We start from the raw sequence: 17978 nt of genomic DNA on the forward strand, positions 1-17978 counted from the left end.
TCATCAACGTTAGCCGGTAATAAAGCCTCAACTTGGGCTGACTTGATACGCTCAAGCAACCCAGATTTCACCTCGGTAATCATGGAATGAAGTCGACATATTGGACCCTGTCCTTTTCTACTCAAAGCATCAGCAACCACATTAGCTTTCCCTGGATGATATTTAATTTCACAATCATAGTCTTTCAACAACTCCATCCAGCGCCTCTGTCTCGCATTCAAGTCTTGCTGGTTAAAGACATATTGCAAACTCTTATCATCAGTAAATAAAGTATATTTTGTGCCATATAGATAATGCCTCCATAATTTCAAAGCAAAAACAACTGCTGCAAGCTCCAAATCATGAGTCGGATAATTCTTCTCATGTGGCTTCAACTGGCGTGAAGCATATGCAATAAGCTTCCCACGCTGCATCAAAACACAACCCAAACCGGTACCCGAAGCATCACTATAAACCACCATATCCTCTGTACCTTCAGGCAAAGCAAGAATAGGAGCTTCACACAATTTCTTCTTCAAAATCTGAAAAGATCTTTCTTGTGAATCAGTCCACAAGAACTTCACCCCTTTTTTTTTTCAACTCAGTCATCAGCTTAGCAATACGAGAAAAATCTTGAATGAACCTCCTGTAATAGCCAGATAAACCTAGAAAAGACTTTATTTTCGTCGGCGACTTCGGCTGCTCCGATTTCATCACAGCTTCAATTTTTGATGGATCAACTTTCAAACCTTCACTAGAAATGACATGCCCAAGGAAATGAACTTCCTTAAGCCAGAATTCACACTTGGAGAATTTTCCATATAAATTATTCTCCCTGAGAACCTCAAGAATAGTCCTTAAGTGCTCACGATGGTCTTCAACAGATTTAGAGTAAATAAGAATGTCATCAACGAAAACAATGACAAAATGATCAAGATAAGGCCGATAAACACGATTCATGAGATCCATGAAAGCAGCTGGAGCATTAGTCAAACCAAAAGGCATGACCAAAACCTCATAATGCCCATAACGGGTACGAAAAGCTGTTTTAGCAACACTTTCTCCATCCACCTTCAACTGATGATAACCAGACCGCAAATCAATCTTAGAAAAATAAGAAGCACCCTGCAACTGATCAAATAAGTCATCAATACGAGGAAGAGGATATTTATTCTTCACTGTTCGCTTGTTAAGCTCACGATAATCGATACACATCCTCATAGAACCATCTTTCTTCTTTACAAACAGAATAGGAGCACCCCAAGGCGAGGAACTCGGACGAATAAACCCCTTATCAATCAAATCTTGGAGCTGAGACATCAACTCCTTCATCTCAGTAGGAGCGAGACGATAAGGTGCTTTAGCAACAGGGGTAGCACCAGGAATAAGATCAATATGAAACTCTACTTCTCTATCAGGAGGAAGACCAGGAAGATCATCTGGAAAGACATCAGGAAACTCAGCTACAACATCAATATCAGAGATAAAAGGATTAGCTTTCCGTGAATCAATCACATAAGCCAGAAAATGATCAGAATGATTCTTAGTCTGTCGAATACACCTAAGAGCTTTCACAAGAGAAACAATCTTCACACTACCCTTTTGTTTATCACCATTGACAGAAACTACATCACCATCTGGAGTAGTGATACGCACAATCTTCTTAGAACAGAGAATAACAACACCATTTTTAGACATCCAATCCATACCCACGAAAATATCAAAGCTAGAAACAGTAGTGGGCAACAAGTCAATAGAAAAAGAATGACCCTCTATCTCAATAGAACAATCAAAGAAGCCATTGCGAACCATAGAAGTACGACCATCAACTATCTCAACCTCAAATGGTGTATCTAATGGGCGAGTTACTGGACACAAAAGATCTATTTGCACCAGAATCAAATAACACATTAGCAAGAGAAGAATTAATAATAAAGGTACCGCTAACTACCTCATCATCTGATCGAGCATGTTCAGCTGTCATGTTGAAGGCACGAGTTGTAGTCCTCGGTCGCTCATTCTTTTTCTCACCCTCTTTTGCTTGCGGGCAATCAGCAATTTGATGTCCAGTCTTTTTACACCTATAACAACGAGCCTCCCCAGTACAATCTTTAGCCAAATCACCTGTAGCGGTGCACCTATTACAACGAAGAGTGCTAATAGTACACTGCCCAGTATGCTTAGACCTGCATCTATCACACCAAGTCCCAATCCTCTTATCATTACTGCTACTGGAAGAGTTACCCTTAAACCTTTTATTCGGCCCTGAAGACCTGTCATTGCTCCTTTTAAAACCAGAATTACCGTCTTTCCTAACCCTAGACCCCAAGTCATACTCCACACACTTGGCCTCATCAACAGCCAAACTCAAGGTAGTCTTACTCCTACAGAACCCACGATACTCAACTGGAAGCCCATTTTACAAAACGGGTAACAGTAGCTGCTTCAGTAGCACACAAGTGAGGGCAGAATGTCATCTCTACTATAAACAACTTAGCTGATATAACACGATTTCTGCTCTTGATTCAATCTCAACAATGGTGGATCAAGTGTGTGTGTTCTTGGTGTATTTAGTGTGTGTGTGATTTCTAAAGAGAGAGAGATTGGAACGATCTGGATTAAAAATGTATGTAAAAATGGATCAAAGGCTTATGATTTCTAAGGAGTTGAGGGTATTTATAGTCTAAATCTAAAATTAAACTAATTAACACTCCTAGTCCCTCAACCTTAGAAATCATTTCACCATGTCTTAACAACAACTAAGTCCACTAACTTAAATTACAATTTATCACTATTTTTGGATTTCTAACATTCTCCCCCTTAATGATATATTTTAATGAATGAAGTACGTGTTATTTTGTCTTGTAAGAATTAAGTTGATGAGCCCGATGGTGAAGACAATTGGTGTGATGAAACAAGTCTTCAAAGCTTTCTCATCGTCTCTGGAGAACTTGAATCAATCTTGGTCTTGGACTTCTTGAAGTTAAAACATGATGAAATTCTCAATGTTTTTTTTGAACAGAGAATAAAATGAATGAGTCTAGAATCTTTGGAAATTGTTGAACCATGAATCAGAGTTTTCTTTTGAAGTGCGGAAGGTATAAACTTGGTTTTGGTTCTTGTTAGGTCCAGTTTAAGCCAAACTGGAGCTCTCCAGCGACATCTGGAGAGCATACGGAATTGTCCGAAATATTAGAAGTCCAGTTGCATTGTACAGGTTTAGCAACTGATGACTTCCTCCAGTTGAGATCAGAAGACTAGAATCTGAAGACCTTCCAGTTGAAGTCTAAGACAACAAATGGAAGACAGAGATTGGCAATGGCAGCGAAGCCCAGTTGACAATCTACCAGATCAATCAACTGGAGAATCCTCCAGTGTAAATGCTCTTACAAAGCTTTACACTGATTACGAGGAGGACCTTTTTACTCTACATCCTTTTAACCGGACAATGATATTGTCTCTGGATAAAGGTGCAAACATGTAGAGTGGTTGAATAAAGTAAACTTTTGTCTTACTTTATTTAGCACACACAAAGGATTATTTAAACAATACTTTTGTATGCTGTCAACCATATTTGTACGTCGAAGTTGAGATCCCCATGCTCAATCTTCGACTATAAATAGAGGTCCTTGCACAAGCATTTTGAACAACTTTGCAAATACATATATTCTGCAATATTGGTGAAATTGTGCAATATTCTCTCAATCGCAAAAAGGAACATTTCACAACTCTAAGTGTTTCGACTGTTTAGGAGAATTTCCAAGTTTAGATCAATTGTAATTCATGGGTTGTTAGGATATTTACATTCATGTATTATCTTGGTTCCGCAACAACCTTGTATTTTATTTAAAACAATCAATAAATAAAATACACTTGAAAACTACATATTGTCTCACCAGTTTATATACTTGTCATTTATATTATTGCATTGTATTAATTTACGTATTCTGTCACCTTAATACATTTACTCCAGTTAACCTAGTACACGATCAATCTAAACTGGTCATATCCAGATTAATTGATTGTGTTGCAAAGTTCACTCACCATCGACATAGAGGTGTCTTCAGCACCCATCTAGTAATAGTTGGGACTTACAGTTCTTCAATCTTCGATTCTTGAATGAAAATTTGTTTCCTTGGAATGAAGTATCAAAATGAAGTATCAAAAGGTTATACTCTCCCCCTTGATATATGCATTGGAGCTTCTAGATCAAGTATTATCATATGACTTTGAAGATCTTGAATAAAATGTGTTGATGAAGACTCTTTTAAAGCTTTACTTCTTTGTCTTGAATCTTCCAATCAATCTTTCAACTTTTGTAGCTTTGATCTTTGTCATTTTGACTTAACCAATTTGGAGAGCAACTATGAAAAATCAAGTCATACACTCACTTTGTAATTATCAAGTCAAGAACTCAATTCTAAAAATGAATAACTTAAATCTGAAAATCTGAGCTCAATTGACTGAAATTTCATTAATTGCAAGTTTCCCCATCAATCCCATACACTAAATATTCTCTCTTATCTTTTATTCGTAACCTCCATACACTCACTACAACCTTCTTACTAACTCCATGTTTGCACAAATCAAGCTCAAAGGTTTTGTTTCTCAATCAATCATAATGTCATTATGCAAACATTGATTGATAAAATACGAAAAGAAAAAACACAAGCTAAAACTAGATTTTCATGGAGAAATATCAAACAACAACACATCAACCCAATTCAATAGTCCCAACCCAAAGAATCCTAAGGGTAACTAAAATATAAGGTTGAAGTTGTTGGTACAAACGTTATAGTATGGTGTTGGTGGTTTTTGTGTTTGTGAGATGAGAAATGGAAAAACCGGATAAGGATGATCCGTTTAACATGTTCAAAAATCAAAAGGATTAATGAAATGACCGATAGAAATGTATGACATTTTTTGGATTTCCTATGTATCATTGAATTATGCACAAAGCAATTTTCTAACATAGTTCGGTCTTGTAGCTTTTCAACTACGAGATTGCTTCAAAGAATAGAAATCATGGTCAGTGTCACCTAAGGCGTTCGATAACCACAATCTATTATCCTTAAAGACTTTTTTTTGGAAACATCCGAGGTCACTGATAGACTTCTCGTTCACTCAATAATCACATAAATGTAATTATGAGACCTACGATCAACGTTGGAAAAGATGTTAGCATTGGTAGGATTTCCATTTGATCATTGTGGAATATCAATTAAGATATCACTACAAATGTTCCCGCTATATCACATAAATATGCAATAGTATCACAAAGATATGACTCAAATGTGTCTTAAGAAAATGAATAAGGATCAAATTAATGATCAAGCAAGATAGCTCTAGACACAACGTGATCAAATGAAGTCGGGGACTGGAGCAAAATGTCTCCCTTTTTCAATATCAACATCTTCCAAATGAAGAGTCAATAGAAATGTGGAAACAAATCTCCGTGATAAATGAAACAAGTATTTGTTAAGAAACACTTGAGTGGTTAGGTAAAGATGTGCATCGCTTCACTGGGTCCATGAAGTCTTTATCAAGATATCAACAAATGACATCCGATATAACTGTGTTTTACCCGGCGATTTTGAGAAATTTAGGGAAGGTGTCATTTCTTTTAACCCTTTTCTCACAACATATCACCATAACCTCTCACTTTTCGACTTTACTCCCTCCAACCTATTTGCACGAAACCATCATCTCTCAAAATAGAAGAGAATACTCCGGGGTTAGAATTCATCGGTGATGATGAAGTTCATGGAGTGAATGAATTGCTCATGTGCAAACTAAACACCGAACTTCAATTGATGAAAAATCATTTGAAAATCATCAAATGTGTAAGAAAATGATTTGAAAACACATTTGAAGTTTTGAAATTTTTGAAATCACAAACTCCCCCTTAATCTATGCAAAGGTAGATCTTTAAAGTTTTCATAGAAAGGTAGAGCAAAAATTGGTTTTTGTGAAGTCAAAAAGAGTAAAATCTTTGTTGTGATATATACATGGGAAAAAATTTGAGAGTCTAAAAGTGAACAAGATTTTAAGAAACACAAAGTTTTGCGTCAACAACAATGTTCATAGTAAGACTACTAGGGAGTACACAAAGGCGTTCAATCCTTCGCATCTTACATCAACAAATTGGATGCAAATAAAACATTTAAGCACAAATTTAACTCAATCAATTGTTCAGGATGAGACAACTAGGGAGTACACAAAGGCGTTCGATCCGTCGCTTCTCATATCAACAATTGAGAGTAACAAAATCGTTTGACAAGAAAAATAATTCTTTGAAAATAAATAAAACTTCCTTTTTTTTAAGAACGGGTTATACACAAAGTATGTATAAGCCATAAAGTAATAAATAAATCATTTAAGCACGGGTTACATACAGAGTATATGTAAACCACAAAGATATAAATAAAACTATGAAGCCCGGGTTACATACATGTAAGCCACAAAAAATAAAGAAAATCTTTTTGTTATTTTTCAAAGTTTTATATTTTTGTATTTGATTTTTATCTTTTCAAATTTTGTATTTTGTTTTTCAAGAATGTATCAAGAACAAAAAAAAATTAAGGTTCAAGATTTAACATGCCAAGCTTAGAGATAAGAAAGTTAAACCTTTTCTCATCCAATGATTTGGTGAACAAATCTGCAAGCTGATAGTCAGTTCCCTCAAAGTAGAGCTCGATGTCACCTTTCTCAATATGATCTTTGAGAAAATGATATCTCACATCAATATGCTTTGATCGAGAGTGGTTTACCGAGTTGACTGCAATAGCAATGGCACTTTGAGAGTCACAATAGATGGGAATATGATCATATTTCAGACCATAATCAGTAAGCTGAGTCTTCATCCATAACAATTGAGCACAACAACTAGCCGCAGCCACATATTCAGCTTCAGCTGTTGATAGTGACACACAGTTTTGTTTCTTGGAAGACCAACTCAAAATTTTATCACCCAAAAATTGTAAAGTACCGGAAGTGCTCTTGCGATCAAGCTTACAACCTGCATGATCTGCATCTGAATAGGCAGTTAAATTGAATCCAATATCCCTTGGATACCAGAGACCTAAATTGGGTGTACCCTTCAGATAACGAAAGATTCATTTCACAGCTTGATAATGTAAATGAGTAGGAGCAGCTTGATACCTAGCAAACATTATATCTAGGCGAGATGCTGTAAGATACAACAATGAACCAATCATACTTCTATATCTCTTTTGGTCAAATGGTTTCCCATTTTTATCAGCATTAATATTTGTACGAGCAGCCATTGGAGTTGAAATTGAAGAACAAGTAGTCATATCAAACTTTTTCAACATGTCATGAATATATTTACTTTGTGATATAAAAATACCATTTGGTAGTTGTTTGATTTGGAGACCCAAAAAGTAGTTCATTTCCCCAATCATGCTCATTTCAAAATGATTAACCATTAGAGATGAAAAGTTTCGGCAAAATGTTTGACTGGTTGACCCAAAGATAATGTCATCAACATATATTTGGACAAGAAGAACATGTTTACCTTGTTTATGAATGAACAGGGTAGGGTCTATTGTGCCTTTGGTAAAGCCACCTCTAATCAAGAAAGTAGATAAGGAATCATACCATGCTCGGGGTGCTTGCTTAAGACCGTAGAGAGCCTTGTCTAACCTGTAGACATGGTTTGGTCTTTTGGGATCAACAAAACCTTCAGGTTGTTCAACGTAAACTTCTTCATTGAGGTCACCATTCAAGAAAGCTGTCTTCACATCCATTTGAAACACTGTAAAGGTTCTGAATGCAGCATAGACTAAGAAGATCTGAATGGCTTCCATTCTTGCAACTGGAGCAAAAGTTTCGTCAAAATCAACACCAGGTTGCTGGCAATAACCCTTTGCAACTAATCGAGCTTTGTTCCTTACTACCACTCCATTCTCATCCTTCTTGTTCTTGAAAATCTACATTGTGCCAATTGGTTCATCTTTTCTTGGATTTGGAACTAATCTCCATACTTTCAGTCTTTCAAACTGAGCGAGTTCATCTTGCATAGCTTTAACCCATTCTGGATCTCGAAGAGCTTCAGAAATAGTTTTGGGTTCAATGTTGCTAAGAGAAAGTGCAATAAGACACTCATTCACTGAAGTATGAGTAGTTACTCCAGCTTGTGGATCTCCAATAATATTATCAACAGGATGATCTTTTCGCATACGTGACCATTTGCGATCATGGGGAAGCGGATCTTGTTGATTGACATCAACATCATCATCATTAAAACCAGAGTTTTGCTGAGAGATGAAATCATAGCTTGGTAGAACAGCTTCCTCGTAAGATGGATAATCAAAATCAAGAGGCACATATACATTTGGAGTGTTCATTGGATTGGTAGTCTGGATATATTGGGTAGGTTGTTCTTGAACATTCACAGGAGAAGAATTATCAGGAGAGGATTGAGAAGAAGAATCATTAGAAGAGGATGAAGAACTACTACTTGAAGAAGTAGCATTTTGCTCAGAAGAACTTGATGATGATTCATGATAGTTGTCAGGAACTAGATCATGGTTCGGAATTGGTTCAATGAAGACTCGAGGTTCTTCATCATGAATCGGTTTAGAATTGTAGAATTCTTCAAAAAGAATATCTAACTCATCACTTGTTGGAACTGGAAACTTCTTGAACTTAGATGCCAAAGTAGAAGTCCTTGATGAAGTATTTGAATCACTTGGATAATTACTTGTTGGTAGCAAACTTTCTTGCTCAAAGATCATGCCTGACATCTCATCAAACCAAACATTCATTGTTTCTTGAATTGTATTTGTTCGGCGATTGTAGATTCGGTAGGCAATTGATGTCTTGGAATAACCAACAAAGTAACCTTCATCACCTTTCTTCTCGAACTTTCCAAGTTTCTCCCGATCATTCAGAGTATAACAAACACACCCAAAGATATGAAAATAGTTGATGTTGGGTTTTCGTTTGTTAACAACCTCATAAGGAGTCTTCTCAAAACGCTGATTAACAATGGACCGATTTTGAGTATGACAAACAGTGTCAACAACTTCAGCCCACATGTTGGAAGGCAACTTGGAATAAGCAAGCATGGTTCTTGCAGCTTCCACAAGCGTTCGATTTCTCCTTTCAACGACACCATTTTGTTGTGGGGTACGAACCGCAGAGAATTGGTGTGTAATGCCTTTGGATTTACAAAATTCATCAAACACGGAATTTTTGAACTCAGTTCTGTTATCCGAACGAATGTAACGAACTGGAAGTTGAAGATTTACTTGAGTAGAAGTGATGAAATTGATCAAAATTTGAGTTGTTTCATCTTTGGAGGCAAGAAATTTGACCCAAGTATATGTTGAATAATCATCAACAATAACCAAGATGTATCTCTTCCCATTTCGGCTTTGTACTTTCATCGGTCCACAAAGATCCATGTGAAGCAAATGAAGAGGTGCTAACGAATTTGGAGATTTCTTAGGTTTATGAGAAGCTCGTTGAATCTTCCCAATAGCACAAGAAGGACACACATGCTCACTTTCATACTTATAGTCTAGCAAGCCTTCAACAAGATGCTTGTTGACCAAAGTATTGATGGTAGGAAAACTTAGGTGAGAAAGCCTTCTATGCTACAACCAAGAATTCTTTGATGTAGCTTTCGAAATGAGATAAATATTATTGGTTGGTTGGTTATCATCGAGATTAACGGCAAAAAGGTTATCATCGCGGTCGCCACACAAAATGTCAACTCCATCTAGAGTTTGAACTTTGCAAAGAGATTGTCGAAAAAGAACATGAAGATTGTTGTCACAGAATTATCCAACACTGAACAAGTTATGACTTAATCCTTCAACATAGTGAACTTTCTTGATGACAATTCCATTGCGTTCAATGTCTCCATAACCTAAGATAGGAGCGAAATTGTTGTTACCAAATCGAACAGTTCCCATGAATCGTTCGATAAAGTTCTTGAGCAATGCTTTATTGCCAGTCATGTGTTTTGAACACCCGGAATCGAGTATCCAAACACAGATGGTTATTTCCTGCAATCAAATAGAATTAACCGACTTTAGGGAAGACGGGTCCTTTGTGGTTAGTTAAAACAGGCAGGGTATATGACTTAGGATACGCATACAAACATGCTTTAGAATCAACAAGCACATTATCAACAAGCACATTTGGATTAAACAAACGAACATTAACACATGAATCAAAAGTAACATGTCTACCAGCATTCAAACCATACACACGAGAATTAACATTGTTTACAACATCATAAGGCATAGCCTTGGCACCATTAACATTGTTTTTCAAAGAGGATTTAAAAGATAAATTGTTTGACACATTAGAAACAAGCTTCTTCTTACTACCCGCTTTTCTCCTTTGCCTTTTCTTCCTTTTCTCAACTTTAGTGATCTTAGGTACTAAAGACTTAGCTACCCATTTAGACTCACTAATCAAGCTCTTTCCACATGTTGGATTGACACTAAGAAGATTAGAACGAGAGTTTTGAAGCACTTTTATCTTTTTAGACTCTTTTGGAGGTACGGAAACTTCTAGTTTCTTAGGTTTATCATGAGAAAACCAGCCATATCTATCCCTATACCTAGTTGCACCATTTGAAGCATCCCTAGTTAGCAAAACTGAGCTAGATTTAGACACTTTAGGTAATGAACTAGATTAAGAATTAGATGAAGAAACATTTGAATTGATTTCCAGAAGCTTCCCTTTGTTGTATTTGATTTTGGGAATGGTCTCAACTTGTTTGGTTTTGACATGCTTTTCCGGGGTAGGACACTTTGTTTTTAACTTATTGATTCTTGGTTTTGTAACAGTCTTTGGTTCAGTTTTGACGAGTTTGGGAATAACTCGTTTCTTTGAATAATATGAAGTTGGAGTTTTGGGAAACGATTTTGGAGATTCCTCTTCTTTTGGTTCAACCTTGATTTTGGTAGATTCAATCTTTTTCTCAGTTTCAGAATCAAAAACGATTTCTCCCTCCATGAATTTATCAAAATCATCTTTTGTGAATGGTTTAACCGGAGAGATTTTTAAAAAATCAGGGATCTTAGTATCCAACTTCACACTATGGGTAGTCTCAGGAATTAGATCAACTTGAACTGACACATCTTTGGTTTCACAAGAAATTTGAGTAGAAGTATCAACACCTATACTAGCACTAAGCTTAGGGTGAACAACTAACTCTTCAAGAGAATTACAAGTGAAAAACCTATAGTAGTACCATATCAAAACTAAACTATGTGCAAGTTCGTCATTAGATAAATCAGTTTGCACATAATCATCAGCTATAGTAGCAGCAGTTTGACATGAACACTCAAGAGAATCAGTCAAGGTCTGGGTGGAGGAATCAGTAGATGAAACACAAGTAGTCTAAGTGGAATGGTCTACTACAGCACTTAGATTAGTTTGAGTAGAAACATTGACACAAACTTTCTTGGTGTCTACATCAATTAATGCATTCTCTGAACTTTGATTTTGAGACTTAAGATGATCAATGACTTGTTGTTGAGAATCCACCTTTTGTTGTAAACCTTCTATTTCTTTTTCCAATATTGTGGATGGAACATACATTTTAGTAGGTTTAGGTGAAATACCAATTGACTCTTGGTTTTGAAAAGTTGATGCTATTTCTTCTAATTTAAAATTACAGGAAGCATTTATAGCATCATAGTTAACCAAAAATTCAGTTTGAGGTATTTTCTCAACATCATCAGTCTCAAATTCGTCATCCAGTGGACGAATAAATTGTTGTACCATACCAAGACGAAGAAATTTTTCATCATACAAAGGTTCTATTTCATCCTTGGCTTTTTGCAATGGTTTGGTATTCTCAAATCCCAACCCGAGAAGAAGTTCCGATTTGTCAATTTTCGAATTGTTAAAATAGGCGGTAAAATCCAAAAGAGGGTTTTGTTCAATTTTATATAACTTCTCTTGATAGAAAAGTATATTCTTTTTATATTCCTCAATTTGGTTTTTAAGATTTTCAATCTCAACACCTTTCAAAAAACAAGTATGATTTAAATCAGAAATTTTTCTTTCTAGTTCAACATTGTTTGGTTTGGATTCTTGAAGCTTTTTATTAAGAATATCAACATCCATTTGTCTAGCATTTTCTCGAAGCCACTCATTGGTCTTTTGAACTTCAAGATCTTGATTGGCTTTTTCAAGATCATGAATGGTCTTTTCAAGATTGTGACATTTATGCAATAACTTAGAATCAGGAGAGACATTCAACTCACATTCTCTAACCAACATTTGATCTTTGTATGTTTGAAAATCTTGTTTAATAGTATCATAATCAAAAAGTAATTTTGAATGTTCTTCAAAGAGTTTTGAAAATTCACTTTTAGAAAATGAAATACTATTTTTCAACTTCTTATTTTTGTTGGTTAAAGACGTAATATGAGTTGTCAAATTTGATAAAGCTAAATCAAACGACTCTTTATCTTTAACTATTGAAAAAACAGAGTGTAGATTTACCTCATCATCCGGGTACTCATCATCAGTGCTTTCAGCCTCAAAAGCTTTGTCCTTGGCCAACCTCGCCATGAAGCACACATTTGCAGAGAGATCTTCATCTTCATCATCCGAGAGCAACAGCCATTTGTCATTTTCAGCAAGCAATGCATGACCGGCTTCCACTTGCTTTGCTAACAACATCTTCTGCTTGTAGTACTCATAGTTCCGCTTACGAGGTTGCTTGCAATCAATTGCAAAATGACCAGGAATCCCACAATTGTAGCACTTTTTGTCTGATGTTTTCCCTTTCTCAACAACTGGTTTCTCAAATCCTTCTTTCTTTTCACCATGTTTTGATCCACTTCCTTCACCATGCTCATAACTCTTTGAATGATATTGTTCCTTCTTGGGAAATGCACTTGTGGAAGAAGTGCGGAGATTATTGTTTGTTGGCCTCGCTTTGTAGAACTTTTTCTTGAAGTGCTTGGTAACTGCGGCAAGAGCTTGATATAATTCATCAAAAACACCATCTCTTGGAGCCAACATATCATCTCCCTCCTCATCAGACAAAGAAACAACTACCATTTGCCTTTTAAGAGCTTCAGAAACCTTCTTTTCAACAATTAATGCCAAAGGATCAGAAGATACAACTTCTGGCATTTTGTTTGATGAAGCTTTGTTTAGAACTTGATGTTCATTGAGTTTGAAGGATTCATGAAGATTATGGATGGAGAACTTGGCCAGATTTTGATGTTGCTTAATCTGTGTTCCATAATCTTCCCATTTAGGACCAAGAGCTTTAATGAATTTGATGTTTAACTCAATCTCTGATTTCTTGACATTGTTCTTCCTAAGTTCATTTATGACATTGCAGAATCTACAGTAGACAGCCTCTAGAGATTCATTTGGCAATTTGCTGAAGTTGTCAAACTCAGTCAACACATTTGTCAATCTTATTGTTGAAGTCAGGTCAGATCCTTCCATTTGTCTTGCCACCTCATCCCATATCTCCTTGGCTGTATCATAAGAATCAACAGAACCATAGATTTCATCTGGTAGTGCTTTGTATAAGCATGATCTAGCTCTGTTATCTGCAGTTGTTCGATCTTTTTGTTCAGCATTCAAAAGATCAAGAGTGAGTATTGCACCAGTAGTGGGATGGCGATGAACTGTAAGTCCATTAAGGATGGAATCTTTAAGTAGGTGACCATTTGGTTGACATTCCACATAGTCCATGAATCTTTTCTTCCATAGTCCATAAGAACCACGGTAGAGAACTGGAGGTCTTGTATCGGAACCCAATGCCAATGCTTCACGAGAAGCCATATGAAATTGATTTGATTTGAAAAGAGATTTGAATTAAGATTTGAAGAAACTGAGAAATGAAACGATCTTGGATGAGATCGTCTTGGGCAAGATCGTCCTAGAAGATCGTTCTAAGATGAAGATCGTCTTGAGTGAAAGACAGTTGAAACGATTTGGAATGAGATCGTCTTGGAAACTTTGAAAGAATTTTGGCTAAGTATGGAATGAAATTGAAATTGAAGTAAGTTTTATGTTTTTGGAAATGGAAACTGAAATTGAATTAAGGAAATTTGAAATAAAATTGAAGAATAAAAGACTTTGGAAATGAAACGATCTTGAATAAGATCATTTTGGAATTTTGAAGAAGAAAAATAAGACGGTCTTGTTGAAGATCGTCTTGGGTGACTTGAGAAAATTTCTAAGTATTTTTGTGAAATTTGGACAGAGTTTGGTTATGAATTGGTAGGAATGAATTTGAGCAAAACCAATCAAGAATGATCAGTTACCTAGGAAGTGTGTGATTCCCAATCACAACAACTTCAATTAAACAACCAAAACACACCAACTTTTAACAGACACTGAGACAATCTTGGGCAAGATCGTCCTAGAGTCAGGTAACTGAGATGATCTTGGCAAGATCGTCTTAGTTTTCTGTCTTAATTTTCAAAGTAAATCACTTTGAATTGACCAAAACCGATCCTTTCGGATTAGTTAGCCACAATCAATACTTCACACCACAACCACTTGCTAGAACGATCTTGTGAGGATCGTCCTACAAGCCATAACACAGAAAGTATGAATGAATGAAAATTCAAGCACTGAGACGATCTGAGAAAGATCGTCCTAGTGAAGATCGTCTGGAGGTCATCTTCTTCATTATAATAGTTTGCAAAAACTCCATTGATGACTTTTAAAGCTTCAATATCTTTCGAATTACTTGGAGTTAGAACTTGAAATCACTTGCAAAATGTTTGTAATCACGTCCGCAACAAATCCTTGAACAAAATTCAGCTAATAACACAACAGAATCAAAATCCAAATTTTAAACGCCAAAAACCAAAAAATTCAATCTTGAGAATTCGATTGAATTGGAACTTAAAACTTGACAGAATTATGTTTTGAGATATGAGGAATCTATTGGTGAACAAAAATTGATGATTTTATGTGATTTGAACGATGATTGATGATGAAACAGGGACGGTTTGTGAAAAACGGTTTTTGATTTGATTTTGGATGAAAATTGAGATCAGAATCAGTTATGGATCGATATCAAAATGATGTTTGCTCTGATACTACATGATATAACACGATTTCTGCTCTTGATTCGATCTCAACAATGGCGGATCAAGTGTGTGTTCTTGGTGTGTTTAGTGTGTGTGTGATTTCTAGAGAGAGAGATTGGAACGATCTGGATTAAAAATGTATGTAAAAATGGATCAAAGGCTTATGATTTCTAAGGAGTTGAGGGTATTTATAGTCTAAATCTACAATTAAACTAATTAACACTCCTAGTCCCTCAACCTTAGAAATCATTTCACCATGTCTTGACAATAACTAAGTCCACTAACTTAAATTACAATTTATCACTATTTTTGGATTTCTAACATTAGCATATTCTTCCACATATTTATCCCCCTTTTTGAGAGTCAAGAACGATTGCTCCAATACCTCTAAGTCCCTGTCAGTACAATACTCCCTTTCAAATAACCCAACAAAAGACTACCAAGTCATGCTAGAAATGTAAGCTGAACCCAAAACAATGCGACAAGTATTCCACCAATCCAAAGCACTATCCTCAAACATTCTCGAGGCAAACAACACTTTCTTATTCTCCAGACAATCACAAGATTCAAATACAACTTCCATTTGCATAATCCAACGTCTATTGGCCACTGGATTGTGACCACCCTTGAAAAACTTTGGCTTGCATTTCATAAAATTATTATACTCATGAACTGTATCACGGTTACCCCTACGATCACGATTATATCTGTCAATAATCCTATCACCATCATCCGTATGCCTCCTATTAGTATCACCATCCCAACCATCAAGGGTCCTGTCCTCCTGTCAATGAATAGAGTGAATCGAAGAAGTATTACCCATGAAAGAACGGGTGGGAGATGGTTCCTCATTTTGGCGGTTCCGGCGAGGGTAACTCTCTCCTGACCTTTCAGGCTGATTCAACAGATAATCCCTCTCATTTCTGATTTCAGTCAGCTCAGCTCTTGTCCTGGTTAATTCATTGGTGACACTACGAAGCAATTTTGCCATTTCAGCTTCAGTGGGACGAGGATTCACATTGTTATTCAGGTTACTGACACCCACTCCATTAACACCATTCATGCTCCTTGTGTTCACCATAATTCTATAAAATCACAACGACGAATTTAGCGACGGATATAGCGAGAAGTCAAGAAAATAAGGCTAAGCTACAAAAATATGCATATACACCACAAATACATATAAGCCTTAATCCTACTCTCACTCTCAACCCAAACCCGTCCTAAAGTAATCATGTTAAAGCTCAAATGCGCAATATATCACTAGTTTTAAGTCCAAGACCTACACCTATGGCCAATGGTTCACTTAAACCTGGCTCTGATACCAACTTGTAACACCCTGCTTATAAAAATGTGGATTTCAAAAGTTTTTCCAAAATAAAACATAACTCCGTTAAGTAAAGTGCGGAAGCGTCGTTCAAAAATCTCATTTGATCCATAACGGAATCAATAAAAACATAATAAATTTCTTAAAAGGTGTTACCAACAATATCATCACAATAGCCCAAATGAAATCCACAATCAACGTAAAAGACAACCGACATAATAATGGCCAAACGGCTAAATAATAAGTCTACTTAAATAAATGCAACTATGGGTAACTAAAGCCACAATCCTCAAGCTCCATAAGTAGCTACCCATCTCACCATCTACCGATCAGCTTCAAGTCTTAACCTGAGGGCACAACATTTTTCCACAAAACACAAGTGTCAGCTTAAAAGCCGAGTAAGATAACAGGTTAGTACAAAACAAGGATTGCCAATTAAAACATTTTTATAAAGAAATATATATCACACATATGTATAGGCACAATCACCCAATTCCACGTTCACAACATCATAAGGATATTTGATCCTATAAAGTGCCTAGCAATCCTTATTATTCCACGTTACAACACAATTTCCACGTTCCACGTTATTCACGTATAGTTATGCCATTATAGTCAACAATAAAATATTTGTGTGTAGGCGATCATAAGACCTTGAGGAACCTCACACCCGACATGATGGGTAACCTTTCGGGGTCCATTGGCGTCGTTATGGATGAGCATAACCAAATCCATGAGCAAACCGTTTCCGCACGTATGGTGGTTAATCACTCCACCCGGTATACTTTTTCCACGATGATTGAGTCACACGAGAAGCATGTACATTGCCCCCGAGTGATCCACGTACACAGGAGTCCATAGGACTAATGTGGGTTAAACTTAACACTTTTCCACGTTGTGCTCGAGACTTAAACACACGATAAATTCAACGTTAACACACGATAATTCCTCGTTAAATTATTAGGGCCCTTAACGTGCTTCATGACATGACAACATAAATAAGTCTAGTGTACTATGTGTACAGGCCAACAACAAACAACTATCACACAACAAACCATTTATCACAAGCATAAATACATAATCATGCATAAAATGTCCACAAGTAACCCCCACGAACATCTCATACCCAACATACGCATGAGATAGTTAAACATCATAAAAAGGGGAGTAATTATAACATCTATGTTTTGTTGTGTCCCTCGTGTGTCAAAAGTAAGTTATCTTACCTTGAAAGCTTCACAACAACCACAAATAACAATAGTTTACCAAGCTTGATATGTATTCCTAATACTAGCCACACACAAGAAGGCAAGCCAACTCATGATTTACAAGCATCACCTTTCAACTCACACCTCCCCCCTTGTATGTTTTAAGCATACATCTTAACATACAAGGGGGATCTTGGTATAAGTGACATCATTGGTCTTACATAACACAACGCGTTTTGTGCGTATTGGCTGTGGATGAGAGGAGAACTCCACAGTTAAGCGTGTTTGGGCGGCAGCAATGCCAAATGGGTGACCCTTCTGAGAAGGTTGCCCGAGCAACCAGAAACAAAGCCGTGAGCCTGCGGGTAAAGGGGACAATATTGTGTTATGGTAAGGCGG

The 17978-nt window shown here is 36.5% G+C and overlaps 1 protein-coding gene across 1 annotated transcript; it reads right to left on the reverse strand.

Moving 5' to 3' along the window:
- Nucleotides 1-543: 543 nt before the first annotated feature.
- Nucleotides 544-16125, reverse strand: LOC122601150. The gene is made up of 5 exons (XM_043773918.1): nucleotides 15932-16125; nucleotides 15485-15820; nucleotides 1921-2363; nucleotides 975-1862; nucleotides 544-854 (listed from the first exon to the last, which is right to left on the reverse strand). The coding sequence occupies exons 1-5, from the start codon at nucleotides 16123-16125 to the stop codon at nucleotides 544-546; spliced, it is 2172 nt and encodes a 723-aa protein (XP_043629853.1).
- Nucleotides 16126-17978: the final 1853 nt, after the last annotated feature.

This window comes from Erigeron canadensis, chromosome 5, assembly GCF_010389155.1.
Source record: "Erigeron canadensis isolate Cc75 chromosome 5, C_canadensis_v1, whole genome shotgun sequence".
NCBI classification, from domain to species: Eukaryota; Viridiplantae; Streptophyta; class Magnoliopsida; order Asterales; family Asteraceae; genus Erigeron; species Erigeron canadensis.